The following is a 17,982-nucleotide window of genomic DNA, read 5'->3' on the forward strand; positions in this document are numbered from 1 at the left end:
TGGTGAATATCGACGACTGCGTGACTTTTATAATTTTTGGTTAACTTTCCTAGGCATAGGGAATGATTGTTGGCATTTTCATGTGAATTGGTCCGGTTATTAACCTTAGTTCTCCATGTTTGAAAATGAGGCTAGCGGCTACAAATTTTCTTTTGATTTTTGTGTTATTTTGAATTTTTGGTGTTCTTTGGCTGTGAATAAGAGTTGACTGTACTCCGCTAGTATTTACTACCGAGTAACCGGGGATCTTCACCAAAACTGTCGATTCTCGCATCAAAAAGTAGTAATTGCTATGAGTGCGTGGTCACGTGGCGATAGGAGCTGAGTTACCGGGTTCTTTCATCTGACAAATGTCGGAGTTCGCGTCAAAAAGCTTCAATGGCCAGAGACTAAGTCTTGTGTTACTATTAAAAAAAAAGAGAAAAAAAAAAGAAAAATAGAAAAACATGAAAAAAAAGTGAATGTTATTAAACATGAAAGTCAGCTTGCCGATTTATGGATTTAATGTTGAGATTTTGGTTAATAGTTGGACCATTTACTGATAAATATTGTGTGTCATTCCTTTTTCTTAGATTAGTTAACCTGAAATTGGAGGAGTTTGTAGTTTAGAAGCTAACCGGAGTGATGTTTCTTGGATCTTGATCACTGAGACTCGATCTATGTTTTTCTTGGTGTCTTGGCAATATGATAGATAGGGCAATAGTCTTTGTCAAACATTGGGTTTGTTTGCTGTTATCATGCTTGAGGACAAGCATGGTTTAGGTGTGGGGGGAATTGATAGGTTGTAATTTTACTATTTAATTTATTATTAATTTTCCCTATTACCTGATCTGGTGTGGATTAATTGTTGGATTCTACTCACTTTTTGTATTTTGCATTTATTTCAGGGAGTAGAGGAAAAATATCACAATTAGGGGTGTATTCGAGCCGAGTCGAGCTCGAGTACCGCTATACTCGAGCTCGACTCGGCTATAATATAATTATACTCGAGCTCGAGCTCGAGCTCGATCGAGTCGGAGAATCACAACTCGAGCTCGAGCTCGATCGAGTCCTTAAAAAGCTCGAGCTCGACTCGATAAGGGTACTTACCCGTAATTTTTCAGAATTTATTTACCTATATTAGTAATTTTATATATAATTTTTTTTTATTTTTTTTATGTGATACTCGATAAAGCTCGTCGAGCTCTCGAGTATCAAATTTCTGAGCTCGAGCTCGACTCGATAGCTCTAACGAGCAGCTCGAGATCGAGCTCGAGCTCGATGAAGCGAGTTCGAGCTCGAGCTTCTGATCGAGTACATATCGAGCTCGAGTCGAGTAGCTTGACTCAGCTCCACCCCTAATCACAATCAAGGCCAATTTGACAGTTATCGGGAAAGAGTTCGAATAGCAGGCAATCAAGGGCATTCTTGGAACAAGGAGATGCAAGACCTTTTTGGTAATTTTGACCGAAGACAGCAACTAAAAAAGGAAAAAGAAGGCAAACCTGAGAGGGCGTCCAGAGGCTTCTTCCTCTCCGGAAGGAGAGCCGCCGCACATTGGAGAGCATTTAGATAGAATAGGAATTAAGATTGCAGGAGAGGAGCACTATCCTCTGGTCTTCTTTAGTTTTTCGTCTTGTAGCGTAGCTTAGGAACTTTGACTTTCCTTTTGGATTCATATTGGCCTTTCTTCCTCGGATGTGAAGACCAAAAATAAAGCCACGAATTATTTCCTCTACCTTCACTTTTTCGACAGTATTCCAACGACGTGAATTTACCCAATTGATGGCCGCTGCTCTCTCTTCAATTTTGTGTGGGTTTTTTGCATCCAATATGAACTAATTTTTTTCGCTCTAGTCAAGGAACAACGGAGGTTTTGGTTCGCCTAAAAATTGTGAGATCGATTTAATTTCATCTTTTTCTTTTATTTATTGGTATTCGCATATTCCTTGATTGTAGTGCTTATGATTATTTAATTAATTGATTGTCTTGGATCCGGATAATTGGTTAATTTAATAATCTATTGTCAATTGGGACGTTAAATCCGTAATTGTTTAATTGTCCCAAAATAGTGATAACTGGCATGATTGGGTTTGTGTCAGGGGAATACGCGGGCTAACCTAAAATAACCCTGGTAGTGCGTTATTTGGTTAGAATAGGGCTCCTCTAATACGTAAGGCAATTGGGGAATTAAATCTTATGGGCGTACCTAGAATTATTTCTCAATTAGAGTAGTGATTAACGGGCGTACCTTAATCACCGACACAGTAAGGAGGGGTTGACTGTCATCGCTTGTTTGGCAGTTATAACCTATTTATTGGTAAATAATTGGAATTGGCTTTGCATCGATGATCAATTAAGTGAACCATTGCTGAAGTTATTTCTTGGTTAGATCCTTAATTATCACCCATTTGATTTTAGTAATTTGTTATTTAATTTCTAGTAGCTTCTTAGATTTTAGTTGAATTTCTTTGATTGTCACCGTCTGCACAAAAACACCCCCTTGTCACTGTGAATTTGAAAAGAAACAATTACTTCCAATCCCTGTGGATTCGACCCTACTCACCGCTACCTACAGAAATTACTTTTAGTTTGAGCATGTTTTTATTATTGCACAGGTTTCGACAATCTGTCATAATTACATATCCTCTCATCTCTATTCTTGCTACATCAATTAACAACTTTAATTGATTTCGCTTCATATTTCAGTTTGCTTTAACTATTTATGTTATGTTTAGGATCTCTCATCCATATTGTACCTTCCCTTTGTATTCGGGTTCAACTTGAACTTTGGTTCACTCGAAACTTTGATCTTAATTACATAATTACATTTTCCCTCATCTCTATAATTGCTTGGGAGAATATTTGTCCTAACTTTCTCACTTGAATAAAATTTAATCATTCATCAACTCAATCACTAATTACATTGTAATTTCAATTCTACATAAATAGTCGGTCATCAACCAGTTAATTCGAATTTTGATTCGATTATTTACTTTAACATATCCATGTACTGCCAAATTATTTATTTGCTTTTATTTTGCCATTTTTTTAATAGCGCGCACAAATACTAATTGGTCTTCGAGCTATTTTTTTTTTCGCTAGTTGCCGCCAAATTGGAAGCTTGGAGCTACATTCAAATTACTTTCATTTCCTGGGGTAATACAAAGCACCAAAAATGCATAGAGGAGCATGAGTTCATTTCAGATGATACACTTGCAGCCATAAGGTGATCCCTTGTACAACATCCGGTTGTGGCCTGTGTTCGGTTGTTGCATTTAACTTAACTGTCCATTACTTGGCCCATCTAGTATTTTTTGCCCTTAACTGTCCATTACTTGGCCTATCTAGTTTTTTTTTTTTTTTTTTTTTTTTTGTCGAGACGATAGATTCCATTCTACACCTACTCCTACTCTATATTAAGGGAAGGGAGGGAGCTAAAGAGGTCAAGGGACACCTGGTGAACTACCACCGGTTTACGCACCTGCTGGTGAAATTTTCAGAAAAATCTGGATATTAGAATGTAGATCAACAGATCCCTTGGCCTACACCCAAGTAGAGCTTTAAAGCTCTTTTGGTGGCCATCTAGTTGTGTTGTCCCATTTGTAGACACCAAATTTTTATTTTTATTTTTATCATTTATTATTTATTTATTAATTGAGTTAGATTCTTCATTTTCATTTTGTAAGATGTTAAAAGTGGCTTTAATTCTCTTAAATTTGATTTGAAAATTGTTAATTTATTTTTAATTGATTTTTGAAGAAAAATGAAAATGAAAAAGAAAGGGAAAATGTGTGGATAGGTGGAAGTGTGCATGTTGGACAAGTGTACAAAATAATCATTAGACAAGTGTCTAAGGAATTATAGGACAAGTGTATAGGGGGGTAGGTGTCAAGGACACTTGGGGGGCTTAGGGAATTTTTGGGAAACAAAAAAGAAAAAAAGAAAAACGAGCTACGGAGAGGCAGGAACGAAAAAAGGATAGCAGGAACAAAAAAAAAGGGGAACAAAAAAAAGCTAAGAAAAAGGCAGAGGGGAGAAATTGGCAAGAAAGGAGGCGGCGGACCGACAAAAAGAAGGGAACAAAAGAAGGAAAAAGAGGAAAAAAGAAAGGGGGGCGGCGGACCGAGAGGAAGGAGAGAAATGAAAAAAACAAAGGGAAGAATTCAATTGGAAAAGAGAGAGGAGAGGATTCGGCTGAGGGAGAGAACCAAAGAAAGGAAAAGGAGGGAGATAGACAGAAACGAGGGAGCTCTCGGCTGAAAAAAGAAGGAAAAGAAACAGAGCAAGGCTACGGGAAAGAGTAACAAAAAAAACAGAGGGGGATTGGCGGCTGGTGTGGTGGAGAAAGAATTGAAGCAAAAGAAACCGAAAGGGAAACCTGGGAAACTTGGGGAGGTTTTCGGAGGACAGAACGGAGAGAGAGCCGAAAAAAAATCTGAGCGACGGAAGAACAGAAAAAAGAAAGGAAACCAGAGGGGAGAGGAAAGAGACTTTGGCGGGGAAAAGAAAAACGAGGAAAAACAGAGGGCGGTGGACGGAGAAACTAAGAGAGATTGGGAGTGGCGGCTAAAAAACAAAGCAACAAAGAAAGGCTGAAAAAGAAGCTTCGGGCAGTTGAAGGCTTGGGCGAGGGAAAAAGGAACAGAGGACAACCGAGAGCTAGAAGGAGAAGAGCAGAGGAGCGGCTGGAAAAGACTGGAGCTGGCCGGAATCTACTGCCATCACCGATGAGCCTTCACCGAGAGGGTGAGGTAAACTATCCCTTTCCTTCAAATTTCATGCTCAGATTCTTAAAGCTCAAAGCAGATTTGTTTACCACAATTTTTCAGTGATTATCCGCAATTTTGGACATGCCTGTCTTATGTATTGATTGGGTTGAATTTCTTTGGGTTTCTGATGAATTTTTGGGGCTAATTAACCTCTAATTGAACAAAGAATTCGGTGAAACTCCTTATGCCCAGTTGCTGTTCGACAAAATGCCTAAATGAAAGTTCTATTTGGAAAATGACTTGCCTGCATTTTTTCATGTGAAGAAACGATTGAGCAGCAAGTTCAATACTTTTGTCAAAATGTAACAATTCATTCTGTGGTAGAAAGAAGAGTTTTGTGGTTTCTTTTATTCATTATTTTAGAATGACCTGCGGTTGAAGATGAATTTTCTGGTGTTTGCCGTCTGCAAGGAAGAACGAAATGTAGTCTGATGATTGAGCCGTTTGGAGAAGATGATTATTTTCTGATTTACAGCCCCTCCATTTTCCATTTCTTTGTAATTTGACCCCAAGGTTTTTATAAATGCTTTCAATAGGGTCCCTACTTTAATTGCAAATAGGTCCCTAATTAAACTTTATTTTTCTTTAATTTTGACCCTAAAGCTTTGTTAATTTTTGCAATCAAGTCCTTTCTTCTTTTACCCTTTTTAAATGTGGGTTGTTTATATGATTTAATTGATTCAATTTCATGTTCATTTTTATCTTTTGTGATTATCTGTTAATTAAAATGATGCCTTGACCCTTTCTTTGTTTTTTTTGGAGGGTAAATTAGTAATTTCACTTCGTTAGGGCATCGATTCAAGGGAGGTACACTCTATCCCTTATTTTGACCTTATTTGACCCTATGTGAGCTTATGTGACTATATGTGTTTAATTGCATGCCTTGTGAATGTTTTATTTATTTATTTTCCGCTTTATTTGCTTAATTTCGTATATTTATTTAAGTTCCTTTTTGATTATTTAAGAGGCACTTGAATGCCAATTTGTAATAGTTAGGTATTTCTTGCAACTAGTCCCTACTTTAATTGCAAATAGGTCCCTAAACTTTATTTTTCTTTAATTTTGACCCTAAAGCTTTGTTAATTTTTGCAATCAAGTCCTTTCTTCTTTTACCCTTTTTAAATGTGGGTTGTTTATATGATTTAATTGATTCAATTTCATGTTCATTTTTATCTTTTGTGATTATCTGTTAATTAAAGTGATGCCTTGACCCTTTCTTTGTTTTTTTTGGAGGGTAAATTAGTAATTTCACTTCGTTAGGGCATCGATTCAAGGAAGGTACACTCTATCCCTTATTTTGACCTTATTTGACCCTATGTGAGCTTATGTGACTATATGTGTTTAATTGCATGCCTTGTGAATGTTTTATTTATTTATTTATTTATTTTCCGCTTTATTTGCTTAATTTCGTATATTTATTTAAGTTCCTTTTTGATCATTTAAGAGGCACTTGAATGCCAATTTGTAATAGTTAGGTATTTCTTGCAACTATTTATTTTATTTCCCCCTTTTAGATTGTAGTAGGTTTCCCCCTAAAAATGTAATAGTTAGAGCCTTAATTGCCTTATGTGTTTTGCATGCTTATGTGCTATCTGTTACCGCTTTCATAGGGCTTTTGCATCTAGACAAGCATGCTTATGTGTTACGTGCTATGTGAAACTATGTGTTTTGCATGTCTATTTGCTTTAGTATTGTATCTGATTACGTGGATGAATGCACGTCACCATGGCTAGTCCAATGCTAGTCAAGGCCTTCCCCTCGAGCTCTCGCAAGTCCAATGCTTGTGAGAGAATTTTAGAAATGGGCTAGTCCAATGCTAGACCCAATAGGCCGTCCCCTCTCGTTAGTACGTACTTGCATGTTTCACTACATTTCATACATTTTTTCTTAGTTTTCTAGCATTTGGCATGATCCTCCAATCCTTTCCCCTTCATTTTAGGTTTTTGCATCCTCATGCTAGTTATAGGGTACATTTGTTTGAGAGTTCCCTTTCGGTAAGGGAAACGAGCGAGTGTGGCTACAAAATAGCCTTAGCACGCTAGTTCTTCCTTCTAATTAAAGGGAAAATTAAAATCACGAAGTTAGAAGTCATTCCCGTACCCGACTTGATGCACTCCTCTAGGTTCATGCACCTCCATTTTACCATATCATTTTTTCATCTACATTTTCTCACTACTTATATTTTTCTCACTCCACATGCCATGTTCACACATTTCTCTTCTTTCCCTATCACTTATTTATTTTCTACCTCACAAATTGCACCCAATTGTACTTAGATGCATTTACTACCATTATACCATATTTTATCCACTTGCACACATAAACCTTCATTTTCTCAATTGGCACACATGCACTTTTCTTACATTTGCACACATGCACTTTTCTTACATTTGCACACATGCACTTTTCTTACATTTGCACACTTGCACTTACATCTGTATTTTTTATTTTCTTTTATTTTGCATCCCTCTTACATTTTCACACTTGCACTCATATTTGGGTTTTCATTTGCATTACTCGTGACCTCTATGAGGGATTTCCTTACTGGCCATCACAACTCATGTGGTTGGGACCAAAAAGCCTCATAAGAGACATTTTAGATTTAGGATTGCATTTTTTTCTTTTTTTCATCCATTAGTCATATCCAACATGCAACACATACCTTGGGTAGAAGAAATTAGGAAAAGAGGGGCTAAGTCACGCAACTAGCTTTGGCTAGGGTAAGGGAGTGCCTTAGGCTTTGCCTTTGCCTTCTCCCTTATCAAATGTGACCCCCGATCCCTCTCTTTGGTTACGTAGACCTAAAAATTCTTTAAAAAGGGTTTGTTTACTTTTTTTTTTCCAAAAAATCACTTTTTGGGTGACTTGGTACACCCTAACTCTATACCAAGTGGCGACTCCATTTTTCATTCAAAAAACCCTTTTTAAACTTTGTTTGGCCAAACCGTCGCATTTCACAATCCCACGGCCTTTTATTTTCATTTTCACACACGTTTATATACATATCCCACACACCACTTTCACCATCTCAAAAAAGTAGGGCGCGACACCATTTCTATTGCTTCTTCCTACCATGCATAGATGACACAACTTTGCTATTAATCCTTTTTTTTTTATTAATTAGACGGCAACAGTTAGTCTAACCTACTCCTACTCTTACTATACCTACACTAGGGGGAGGCCCAACGGGGTCCAGAGAAACCGATGGGGACTAAACCACTATCGAATCAAATGAGTGCACTACGCACCTGTATGGATTTAGAAGAAACCACATATAGTAGCACATTAATGGGAGGCAACCCTTGACCTCCCACCCAACCAAGATTTAAAATCTTTGGTGGTGGCCAACGGACCAATGGCACAAAGGTCGCTATGAATCCTATTAAGGGCACAAGAATAGTAGTACTAGGAAGGGTAAAATACAAAAAAGCCCCTTGTGATTAAATTAACCTATGGAAAACCCCTTATGGTTTCAAATCATACATTTTGACCCCTCATGGTTTGAACTAATTTGAAATAGGAACAAAAATTGTCAAAACTAACGGAGGCGAATGAAATGACATAATTATCCTAATATATATAAACAATAAAAGACCTTCTAACAACGATCATATTAAGCAAATTTACAGAAAAACCCCCTGTGGTTAAGCCAACCTACGAAAAGCCCCTTATGGTTACATGTTACTTTTATTTATTTATTTTGTGCATAGGAATAAGGCAAGTTGTATTTGGAATTATTTATTTATTTATTTTGTGTATAAAAATAAGGTTATTTGAAAATTTTTATTTATTTATTTTATGTATAGAAATAAAGTGAGTTGTATTTGGGAGTTTTGGGTTGTTTTTGGAAATTTTATGAGTACTAAGGGGTTTAATAGGTATATCAGCTAAAAATTTGATTTAAAAAATTATTTTTCATGTCAAGCAACCTCAAACTCGTTAATTTAAATGATTTTTTTATCAATTTTTCACATTAGTTCAAACCACGAGGTACTGGATTGTATGATTTGAAATCATAAGGGACTTTTCTGTTTGTTTGTTTAACCACAGGGAGCTTTTCTGTATTATAACTTTAAGGGTATAATATGTATATCAACAAAAATTTATATATTTTTAGTACAAATACTCTCAAAAGAAGCGCGTGTATTTTAAACTCGTTAATTCAGACGATTTCTATAGTTTTTTAAAATTAGCTCAAAGCATGAGGTATCGAAATGTAAGTTTTGAAACTATAGCAGACTTTTTTGTATGCTTGTTTAATATCAAGGAGCTTTTCTATATTTTACCCTGCTAGGAATTACACGTAATGCATTACGGAAGCAGCAGAAGAATCTTGAGGCATACGAAACAGCCGCCATTATTGACGTCCGATGCATTTTAGCACACGGCAATTAAGCTGATGCCCCTTTCAATTTCTGGTTTCAAAAGTGGATTTTTGCTCTGTGCTTTTAGGTTTGCATCTGACAAGCAAATTTGTCCTTTTATACCCTTCTTCTTCAATTCTCTCTTTCTCAGGCACATGATCAACTGGTTCTTTAACGCTGTAGACCATTAAATTACATGGGCATACGTGCTCAATTCTGTTCATCACAGACCTTAATAGAAAAGAAAAAGGGAAAAAAGATGGCTGTAGATCTGTAAAGTGTAAACAAAGATTCAAGTCAATCTCAACTCAGAACACTTGAACGGTTCAGAAAGTCCCCATATAAAGAGATCTATGCCTGTAGATCTGTTCATCTTAAACTACCGAAGTAAGGGGAAAAAAGAAAATGGCATACTTGTACCTTAAACAGGGGAAGAATTACTCGCAATCCCGGCCAAATTATCCAGAAGAATTGTTCCACTTCATTGCATCCAAGACACCGCACCATGACCTTGTCTGGGATGCCGGCACTGGCAATGGACAGGCAGCATCATCTGTGAGTCTGAGTCCTCTTTCTATTCCATAAGTAATTGTTTTTCATTTGACTGGTTTCTGTTTTCTTTCAAGAAAGTGACGAGCCTGGCTAGCAGACTATAATGTAAGTTGATGAATTTCAGCTAGCAAAGATATACAAGAATGTGATTGCCACGGATACCAGCCAGAAACAGCTCGAATTAGCTTCTAGGCTTCCAAATGTGCAATACAAGTGTACTTCTCCAACAATGTCTGCTGAAGAGCTGGAAAGGGATGTCGCAAAACAAGCCACCGTGGATCTTGTGACTGTTGGCCAAGCCATCCATTGGTTTGATCGTCCCAAGTTCTACCAGCAAGTGCAGTTGGTTCTAAAGAAGCCACAGGGAATAATAGCAGCATGGTGCTATACTACCCCACAAGTGAATGCAAGAGTTGATGCTGTTTTTAATAAATTTTACTTTGTTGATTCTAGGCCTTACTGGCACCCTGGCAGAAACTTAATTTACGACAAGTATAAGAGCATTGAATTTCCATTTTTGCCGGTGGATGGAGCTGAGAACACAGGGCCATTTGAATTCATGACTGAAAAATTGATGAGTTTGGATGAGTTACTTGCTTATGCAAAATCAGGTTCGGCATATGAAACAGCACTGGAAAAAGGTGTGGATCTCATGAGTGAGAACATGATTGAGGAATTTCGGTCTGCTTGGGCCGAAGATGGCAACAATCAGAAGGTTTCTAAGTTCCCTGTTTATCTCAGGATTGGTAAAGTCGGAAAATGAAGTACTAGTCTCGATCAGAAGTATAGTGAGTGGACTCTCCATCGCATTGTTATGCCCCATCTAGCATCGACCATAGCCATCAACCCCCCCTCCCGGGGGGAATTCATGATATCGGTTGAATAAATGATATCTTTTTGAATTGCAATATAGGTTGCATTTTTTCTTTTCCAGAACTTCTTGCTTTTGTGGAATAAAATTCCTTATTTGAGTGTTCTAGGAGGATGACTTGCATCAGTATGTACTTCATCAAATTTAAATAAAGAATAGTATCTTAGGACAATGTAAATGTTTGCATAGGTTTTCAAAAATGAGTTTGTATACAGATCCTATCACCAATATAATCATTTCCAAATGAACTTAATGAATAGAAGTAATAAATAAATTGGTAACAAAGCACCTGTTGGGCCGTTCAAATTCTGGGAATAAAATAAAGTACCATATAGGCTATACTATAAAACAATCAACCCCAAACAATAAATAAACTCAAATGAAGTGGCACGAAGAGGATGGTAAACTTTTGGCTTTATAAGTGTAGTCACTAGTAGAGTAAATAAGGATATTAAAACAATAAATGTAGACATTAACACAAGCAAAAGCATAATTATAAATTTTCTCTTTCATTGAAATTTGTGCCTTAAAATTTATTATGTTTTTACAAATCGTTATGTTAGTGTTTACTTTTATTGTTTTAGTGTTTATTTTTGTTGTACTAGTATCTACACTGCACGATACAGTTGAGGCTAGTATTTGTAGAGGATCCTCATCTATGAAGTATTAAGTGTACAACAATAATAGCAGACTCAGCAGTCGGAAACAACGAATTACAAATTTTTGACCAAAAAAAGAAAAAATAGGAATTGCACGTAATGGATTACGCAAGATTCTTGACAAGTATGAAGCAGATTTCGTCCACTCTCTGCATTCATGTGCTGAGATACCAAAGAGTAAATACCCAAACAAAAATAACGATCAATAAAATTTTCTAGTATCTCTTGCTTAACATATAACAACAAAGTTTGATGTCCCTTTCAATTTCAGGTGTCAAGAACGAACTTTGCTTTGTGCTTTCAGGTTTACATGTTGACGAGCAAATTTGTTCTTTTTATATCTCTCTTCCTCTTCTATCCTTTCAATCACATGATTACTTGTTCTTTGACGTTGTAGACTAGTATTTATTAGTTAGGCAGGCATGTCACTCCAGGACTATATAAGGAGATAAATACCTGTTCAAATTTGTTCACCCCAGACATTCAGGAAAAAAGAAAAAGGAAAAAGATGGCAGATTTGTTCCTCAATCAGGCAGAGCAATACTCTGTATCTAGGCCGAATTATCCACAAGAATTGTTCCATTTTATTGCATCCAAGACACCCCACCATGACCTTGCCTGGGATGTGGGCACTGGCAGTGGCCAGGCGGCATTATCTGTAAGCACAATTTCTCTCGTCTTCGCCACATGAGGCAACTCTTTTTCTTGCAATTTGAAAGGCCAATTAAAAGCCCGAATGCATTGTATAATTTATGTTAAATGATTTCAGCTAGCAAAGATATTCAAGAATGTAATTGCCACTGATACTAGCCAAAAGCAACTTCAATATGCTCCCAAGCTCCCAAATGTTCGATATCGTTCTACATCTCCAGCCATGTCGGCTGAAGAGCTCGAAAGGGATGTTGCTAAACCAGATACTGTGGACCTGGTGACCATTGGCCAAGCCATCCATTGGTTTGATCTTCCTACTTTCTTCCAGCAAGTGAAATTGGTACTGAAGAAACCTCAAGGAGTAATAGCAGCTTGGTGCTACACTACCCCACAGGTGAATGATAGGGTTGATGCTGTGTTTAGACAGTTTTACTTTGTTGATTCCAGGCCTTATTGGCACCCTGGAAGAAATCTGGTGTTTGACAAGTATGAAAGCATGGAATTTCCATTTTTGCCAGTAGATGGAGCTGAGCAAACTGGGCCATTTGAATTCATAACTCAAAAATTGATGGATTGGATGATTATCTTCGGTATGCAAAATCAGGTTCAGCATATCAAACAGCACTGGAGAAGGGTATCGATCTCTTGAGCGAGGATGTGATTGAGGAATTTACGTCTGCTTGGAATGAAGATGGCAGCAATCAAAAGAGCGTTAAATTCCCTGTTTATCTCAGGATTGGCAAAGTGGGAAAGTAAATTATTTGGCTTCTCCTGGGTTCATACTTCATAATAGATAATTAATCCCATATCATTTGCTGGCGGAAATTAAGGTTAAGGCCTCAGTAAATTTAGCTTTTGTCCTCTGTCACCAGACATTTTCTTCAGTGGAATGGGTTAGGTTTTATCGCTAATTGCACAATAGATATTTAACCTTTCTCTGCTGCTCTTCAATTTCCTGCATCTGGATTTCCACTTTTACAAATAGTATTTGAAAGAGACTCAAAACAAGTTCACAACCACTTTTTGTCTGGTATCCACGCTTTTGTATAACTGTTGCAGTAATATTTTTCATGAATTCTTTCAAACAATGAAATCCAACGGACCTGATGGTCGTCAGTGAATAACCTCTAACGATGAAAATGTGTACTTAAAGAAAGAAATATAGGAATGGGATTAAGCCAAGGGAAACTTAAAACTTTCACAAAACGAAGTTACACTCATAAATACTTAATCAAATTATGAAATTACTTGGTTCTTGCAATTAACTTGGTTTTCTCTGTTGGATGTTGTCATTGATGAACTGAAGGAGTTGACCAACATCATTATTCAATGGGTGAAAACAACAGCAAATTGAGACAGGGTCAACATGATTATAAAAATGTATAGGACAGCAAATCAAATGAGGAAAATCATGAAATGTGGAGGACAGGGTCAACGTGGTTATTCAAGAAACATGTCATTTTGGCTAATGCTTTAACCAACTAAGCAATAATATGTTAATATTGTCCCCCATCAAGTCAACACTCGATTATAATCACCATGCTGTTAATATTTTTGATGCTGCGTCCCTCTTATTAGTAAAACATATGTACATGGTGTTTTCTAAAATGTACAGAAATTAAGCATTTAATTGCAACTTCCAGCTGATATATGTACAGAATATACTCGAATTAAACCAGTCCAAATCAATCTCATCCGTGCATGCGTGAATCGATTTTGAAAGTCCCCATTAAAAGAGATGTATGCCTCTAGATCTGTTTGTCTGAGACTACCGAAAATTGAAAAAGAGAAAGGAGAAAAAAGAAAATGGCGCATTTGTGCCTTAAACAGGGAAAGCATTACTTTATCCCGCCCAAATTATCCAGAAGAATTGTTTCACTTTATTGCATCCAAGACACGCCGGCATTGGTAATGGACAGGCCGCATCATTTGTGAGTAGCCTTTTCTTCCATAATTAATTGTTTTCACACCAATGGCTTTTGCTTTCTTTCAAGAAAGTAGAAAGCCTGGTTAATCAGTAGATTATAACATAATTTGATGAGTTTCAGTTAGCAAAGATATACAAGAATGTGATCGTCACTGATACCAGCCAAAAGCAGCTTGAATTTGTTCCTAGGCTCCCAAATGTGCAATACAAGTGTACATCTCCAACAACGTCTGCTGAAAAGCTGGAAAAGGATATCCCCAAACGAGCCACCGTCGACCTTGTGACTATTGGCCAAGCCATCCATTGGTCTGATCGGCCCAACTTTTACCAGCAAGTGCAATCGGATCTGAAAGCCACGGGGAGTTATAGCAGCATGGTGCTACACTACCCTACAGGTGAATGCTAGAGTTGATGCAGTTTTCAATAAGTTTTACTTTGTTGATTCTTGGCCTTACTGGCACCCTAGCAGAAACATAGTCTATAAGACATGTATGAGAGCATTGAATTTCCATTTTTCCCAGTTGATGGAGCTAAGCACACAGGGCCATTTCGATTCATGATTGACAAATTGATGAGTTTGGATGATTTTCTTGCTTATGCAAAATCGGGTTCAGCATATTTATCAAACGGAATTGGAGAAAGGTACAGATCTCCTCAACGAGAATGTGATTAAGGAATTTACGTCTGCTTGGCTTTGAAGATGGGAAACAATCAGAAGGTTACTAAGTTCCCTATTCATCTTTAGGATTGGTAAAGTGGGGAGATGACTATTAAGCTCAATCAGAAGTATATATGGTGGACTCTCCAGTCTACACTGCGTTGCTACTCCCTGTTACCCGGCACCATAACCATCAAACATGAGAGGTTGCAATTGATTGTTCTCACCATAGACCTTCGCCATGTGAATGGGGGTTAAATAAATCAAATCATGTTGAATTGCAATATCATTTCTGTTGACAATGAAAAGTCACCTTCTGAAGATCATTGCAGGTTCTGTTGTTTCACTTTTCTTCGTTTACTGATACCTGCATTTTTTCCATAACTTCTGGCTTTGGTGGAATGATGCTGACCTGTTTGTTTAATGCTTAGTACAGACTACGGAGTAAGATTCTTCATGAGTGTTCTACAAGATTTATCATGAGTACCTTATCAGATTAAGAAAAGAACAGTAATATCTTATTGTTGCCAATGATCCATAGGACAATGCATGCAACACGTTTGCATTTGCATAGGTCTAACAATAAGTTTGTATACAAACCCTGCCACTTGCATAATCGTTCCAAATGAAAGTAATGAATAGTAACAAACTTTTAGGCTCCTAATGAGGGATTAAAGGTAACAAAGCACCTTATGAGCTGTAAAATAAGGTAGCATTATACAGGCTATACAATAAATTGTCAACCCCAAAGACAAGCTAAATTCAAATGACGTGCACTGATAAAAACTTTTCTCTTCACTCTTCAGTAGATTCTTATTTTGGAATGTACAGATTCTTCTTTTCCATGCTGGAGATGAACTTTCCAGTGGAAATCAATTCATCGGGGTCAGTTTCTTCAGTAGATCATCAATTACGTATCAGTAAGCTGCATCAGTTGGATGCATGCTATCCCTGAATAAGTACTGGGATTGGTTCCTACATACTGGGGTGATGGGATTACACAACTGAGTGACTTCCACGAATTGAACCTATTAGTTTCAGAGAATCCTATCGTGCATTAAATCATGTGATTTTGGCATCCGTTACCCGTTATTGATGACACATACATAAGCAAGTTTAAGTTCATGCCATTGCCATATCTTTCAGGTATTTTTTAAAATCATGTCCATCAATTGATTGTAGGTATCTAAGTAGAGAATTTCGCTCTGTTGAAGTTTTGCTTGTGCTTGTTGCAGCAACTTTACCAGTTCCTCATTGTAAAGTGAAGCATCTGAGTTGACATGTTCTATACATGTCCTCTAAAAAAAACGAAGAGTCATTGTTAATGGCAAACAGCCAATTGAACCAGCTACCACCATTTTTTCGCATCTGAGGTCGTATAAATCCTGTATCACCACAGAGGTTAAACTATAGTGGAATATTTACTGATGGACAAAATGATCAGTATCATCAAATTTTACAATATATTTATGCTTGTGTGGAATAAATTTATATACCAAAAGTATAAGACAAAGGATATGGAGCAAACATTCTACAGATGGTAGACTGTTTGATACTGATAAAAGTAGTTTGCATCACCAAAAATTTTTCAGACGCAAAATGTATTTCCTTTAAGGAAAGTGCACCAAAAGTCATCAAATGATTCAAGTATATATATAGACACACATATTCATGGAAGTATCATGTGTATCAATTCAACCATTAAACTTCTGAAAGTGTTTGATTTTGGTCAATCCATTATTTTGCCTCCTTTACAAGAAAGAACTGAGGTAGACAAAGAACAGCATAGTGTATGTCGGTCTGAGACAATGGAGAAAAAATTAGTAAAATGATTAACCAGTGCATCATCTAAGAGTTCAATGGGTGATTTCCACAAAAAAAAAAGTGTTTCATGGCTTTAAATAGTTTGGTGAATACTGGTGTAATTTAACCATTTCTTTTGGGCGTGCACAAATCGTAGAAAAGATTGGAAGCATGACTAACCTGAAGAAATTGTTGCTGACTGGTTAACAAAAAGTTTTGGTACTCACTTAAGGTGAACTCAAGTTGTCTGTTAGCATGGCCAAGGTAGAAGTTGAAAAGGAAATCAACAGTTCCACCATGGATGATCACTACAGCTTCCCGAACAATTCTTTGAGCACTTTTTTGCCTACAATCCTCTCGAGCTTAGGTAAGTAATCCCTTAAAAATCGGGGTTGCTTCGACGTTGGAATTGCATTGGTAACACTCTTAGTTTGATCATCAAATCCTGCTGCAGCGGATGACACCCGAAAGCAGTTCATCATCGGATAAGTTTCTCCGCAGAGAAGGAGGAATAACATCTTTGAGGCCTTGTGTGGCCAAGAAATGTCAGGAAGGAGTTTTTCGTCTGAATACCTTCCGGTAGGAATGTGACGTGTGAAATTAATGCCATAAGGAGCATAGTTGCTTCTGGGTATAGTAGGTATATAGTTGTTGCTGCCTGTATCAACAGCTGAATTACCAAAAACCAAAAGGGCTGTACTCTTTGACAGTTTTAGGCCACTGCACTCGTGAGTTAATCTGCTGAAAACCTGCAGAAGAATAAGCCACGAAAGGCGGAACTTAAGTGCCATGCTTGACAATGATCAATTCTGAAAGATGAACAATGGATGGATATTTAACTAAACTATCTAGCCATCGCTTGAAAATCCAGTGTATTGCATGTTTTTTCACTATTTTTCCGGATACCCAATATTTCGCAATGGATTTTCTGTCTCATTTTCTGTACCATTCTCTATCCTACCTTTTATTATATTGCTATTTCACCTTCATATCATATTTTTGGTTCCAGCAATCTTCCAGTTGTACTCCTTTCTATGCCCTCCTCCTGTCAGTTGTCACACCGCAGCTCCATCCGTGGTAAGGATTCATTGATAGTAAACTGTCCAGCTTTAGCCAGGATTCATTCAAATGCTACAAGAGTTTATTTATTGAAACACAACTCTTTTTGTTCAATTTTATGATGGATTTAAAAGAGTGCAATACACAGCAGAACATACAAAAATCACTCCATTCCTAAAAAATACATGTAAGCTCCATCAAAATTCCACTCTGACAATTGCTAGATCACTCATATGACATCTCAAGTTTTAAGGCAGTATTTGCAAAACTTTGTTAATATTTGGGGTAAGGTAACACAAGGTAATGGTGCCAAGAAATAGACCACCACTTCTAGCATAAACAATATTTAACAAGTAAGAAAACGGATAAATCACAACTTAATAAGTATATAGCACTAATTGCCGATGAAGATCATGTTCTACCTTATACCACCATCATGAGTTCATCCTTCTATTCTCAATCAATAGGTCAGTATAAGAAGTGTCTTTCACTTCCAACTCAATACGTGGACAATCTCGTCTAAATAGTGGGTTGCAAATTAGTGTGTGCAATGACATTCAACATAGCCCTCGTTGCTCAACGGTTCAAGACACAATAGCGACTAATCAAGTAAAATGATCATATTTACAATATAACAATAGAATATTCATCATAAATGATCATTTATCTCTTAAACAAAATAAGAGT

General features: G+C 37.1%; 2 protein-coding genes and 2 pseudogenes across 2 annotated transcripts; 3 read left to right on the plus strand and 1 right to left on the minus strand.

Moving 5' to 3' along the window:
* Positions 1-9,505: 9,505 nt before the first annotated feature.
* On the plus strand, positions 9,506-10,430 carry LOC113754790 (putative methyltransferase DDB_G0268948). The gene is made up of 2 exons (XM_027299048.1): positions 9,506-9,670; positions 9,792-10,430. The coding sequence occupies exons 1-2, from the start codon at positions 9,521-9,523 to the stop codon at positions 10,428-10,430; spliced, it is 789 nt and encodes a 262-aa protein (XP_027154849.1). The 5' UTR covers positions 9,506-9,520.
* Positions 10,431-11,662: 1,232 nt separating this feature from the next.
* On the plus strand, positions 11,663-12,752 carry LOC113754793 (annotated as a pseudogene).
* A 902-nt stretch (positions 12,753-13,654) lies between these two features.
* Positions 13,655-14,520, plus strand: LOC113754792 (annotated as a pseudogene).
* Positions 14,521-15,350: 830 nt separating this feature from the next.
* LOC113754791 (GDSL esterase/lipase At2g30310-like) lies at positions 15,351-17,027 on the minus strand. Its single transcript, XM_027299049.1, has 4 exons — positions 16,587-17,027; positions 16,180-16,233; positions 15,678-15,731; positions 15,351-15,461 (listed from the first exon to the last, which is right to left on the minus strand). Exons 1-4 carry the CDS (start codon positions 17,025-17,027, stop codon positions 15,351-15,353), a joined length of 660 nt encoding a protein of 219 aa, XP_027154850.1.
* Between the last annotated feature and the right edge of the window lie 955 nt (positions 17,028-17,982).

This window comes from Coffea eugenioides, unplaced genomic scaffold (genome assembly GCF_003713205.1).
Source record: "Coffea eugenioides isolate CCC68of unplaced genomic scaffold, Ceug_1.0 ScVebR1_1051;HRSCAF=1839, whole genome shotgun sequence".
NCBI lineage: Eukaryota > Viridiplantae > Streptophyta > Magnoliopsida > Gentianales > Rubiaceae > Coffea > Coffea eugenioides.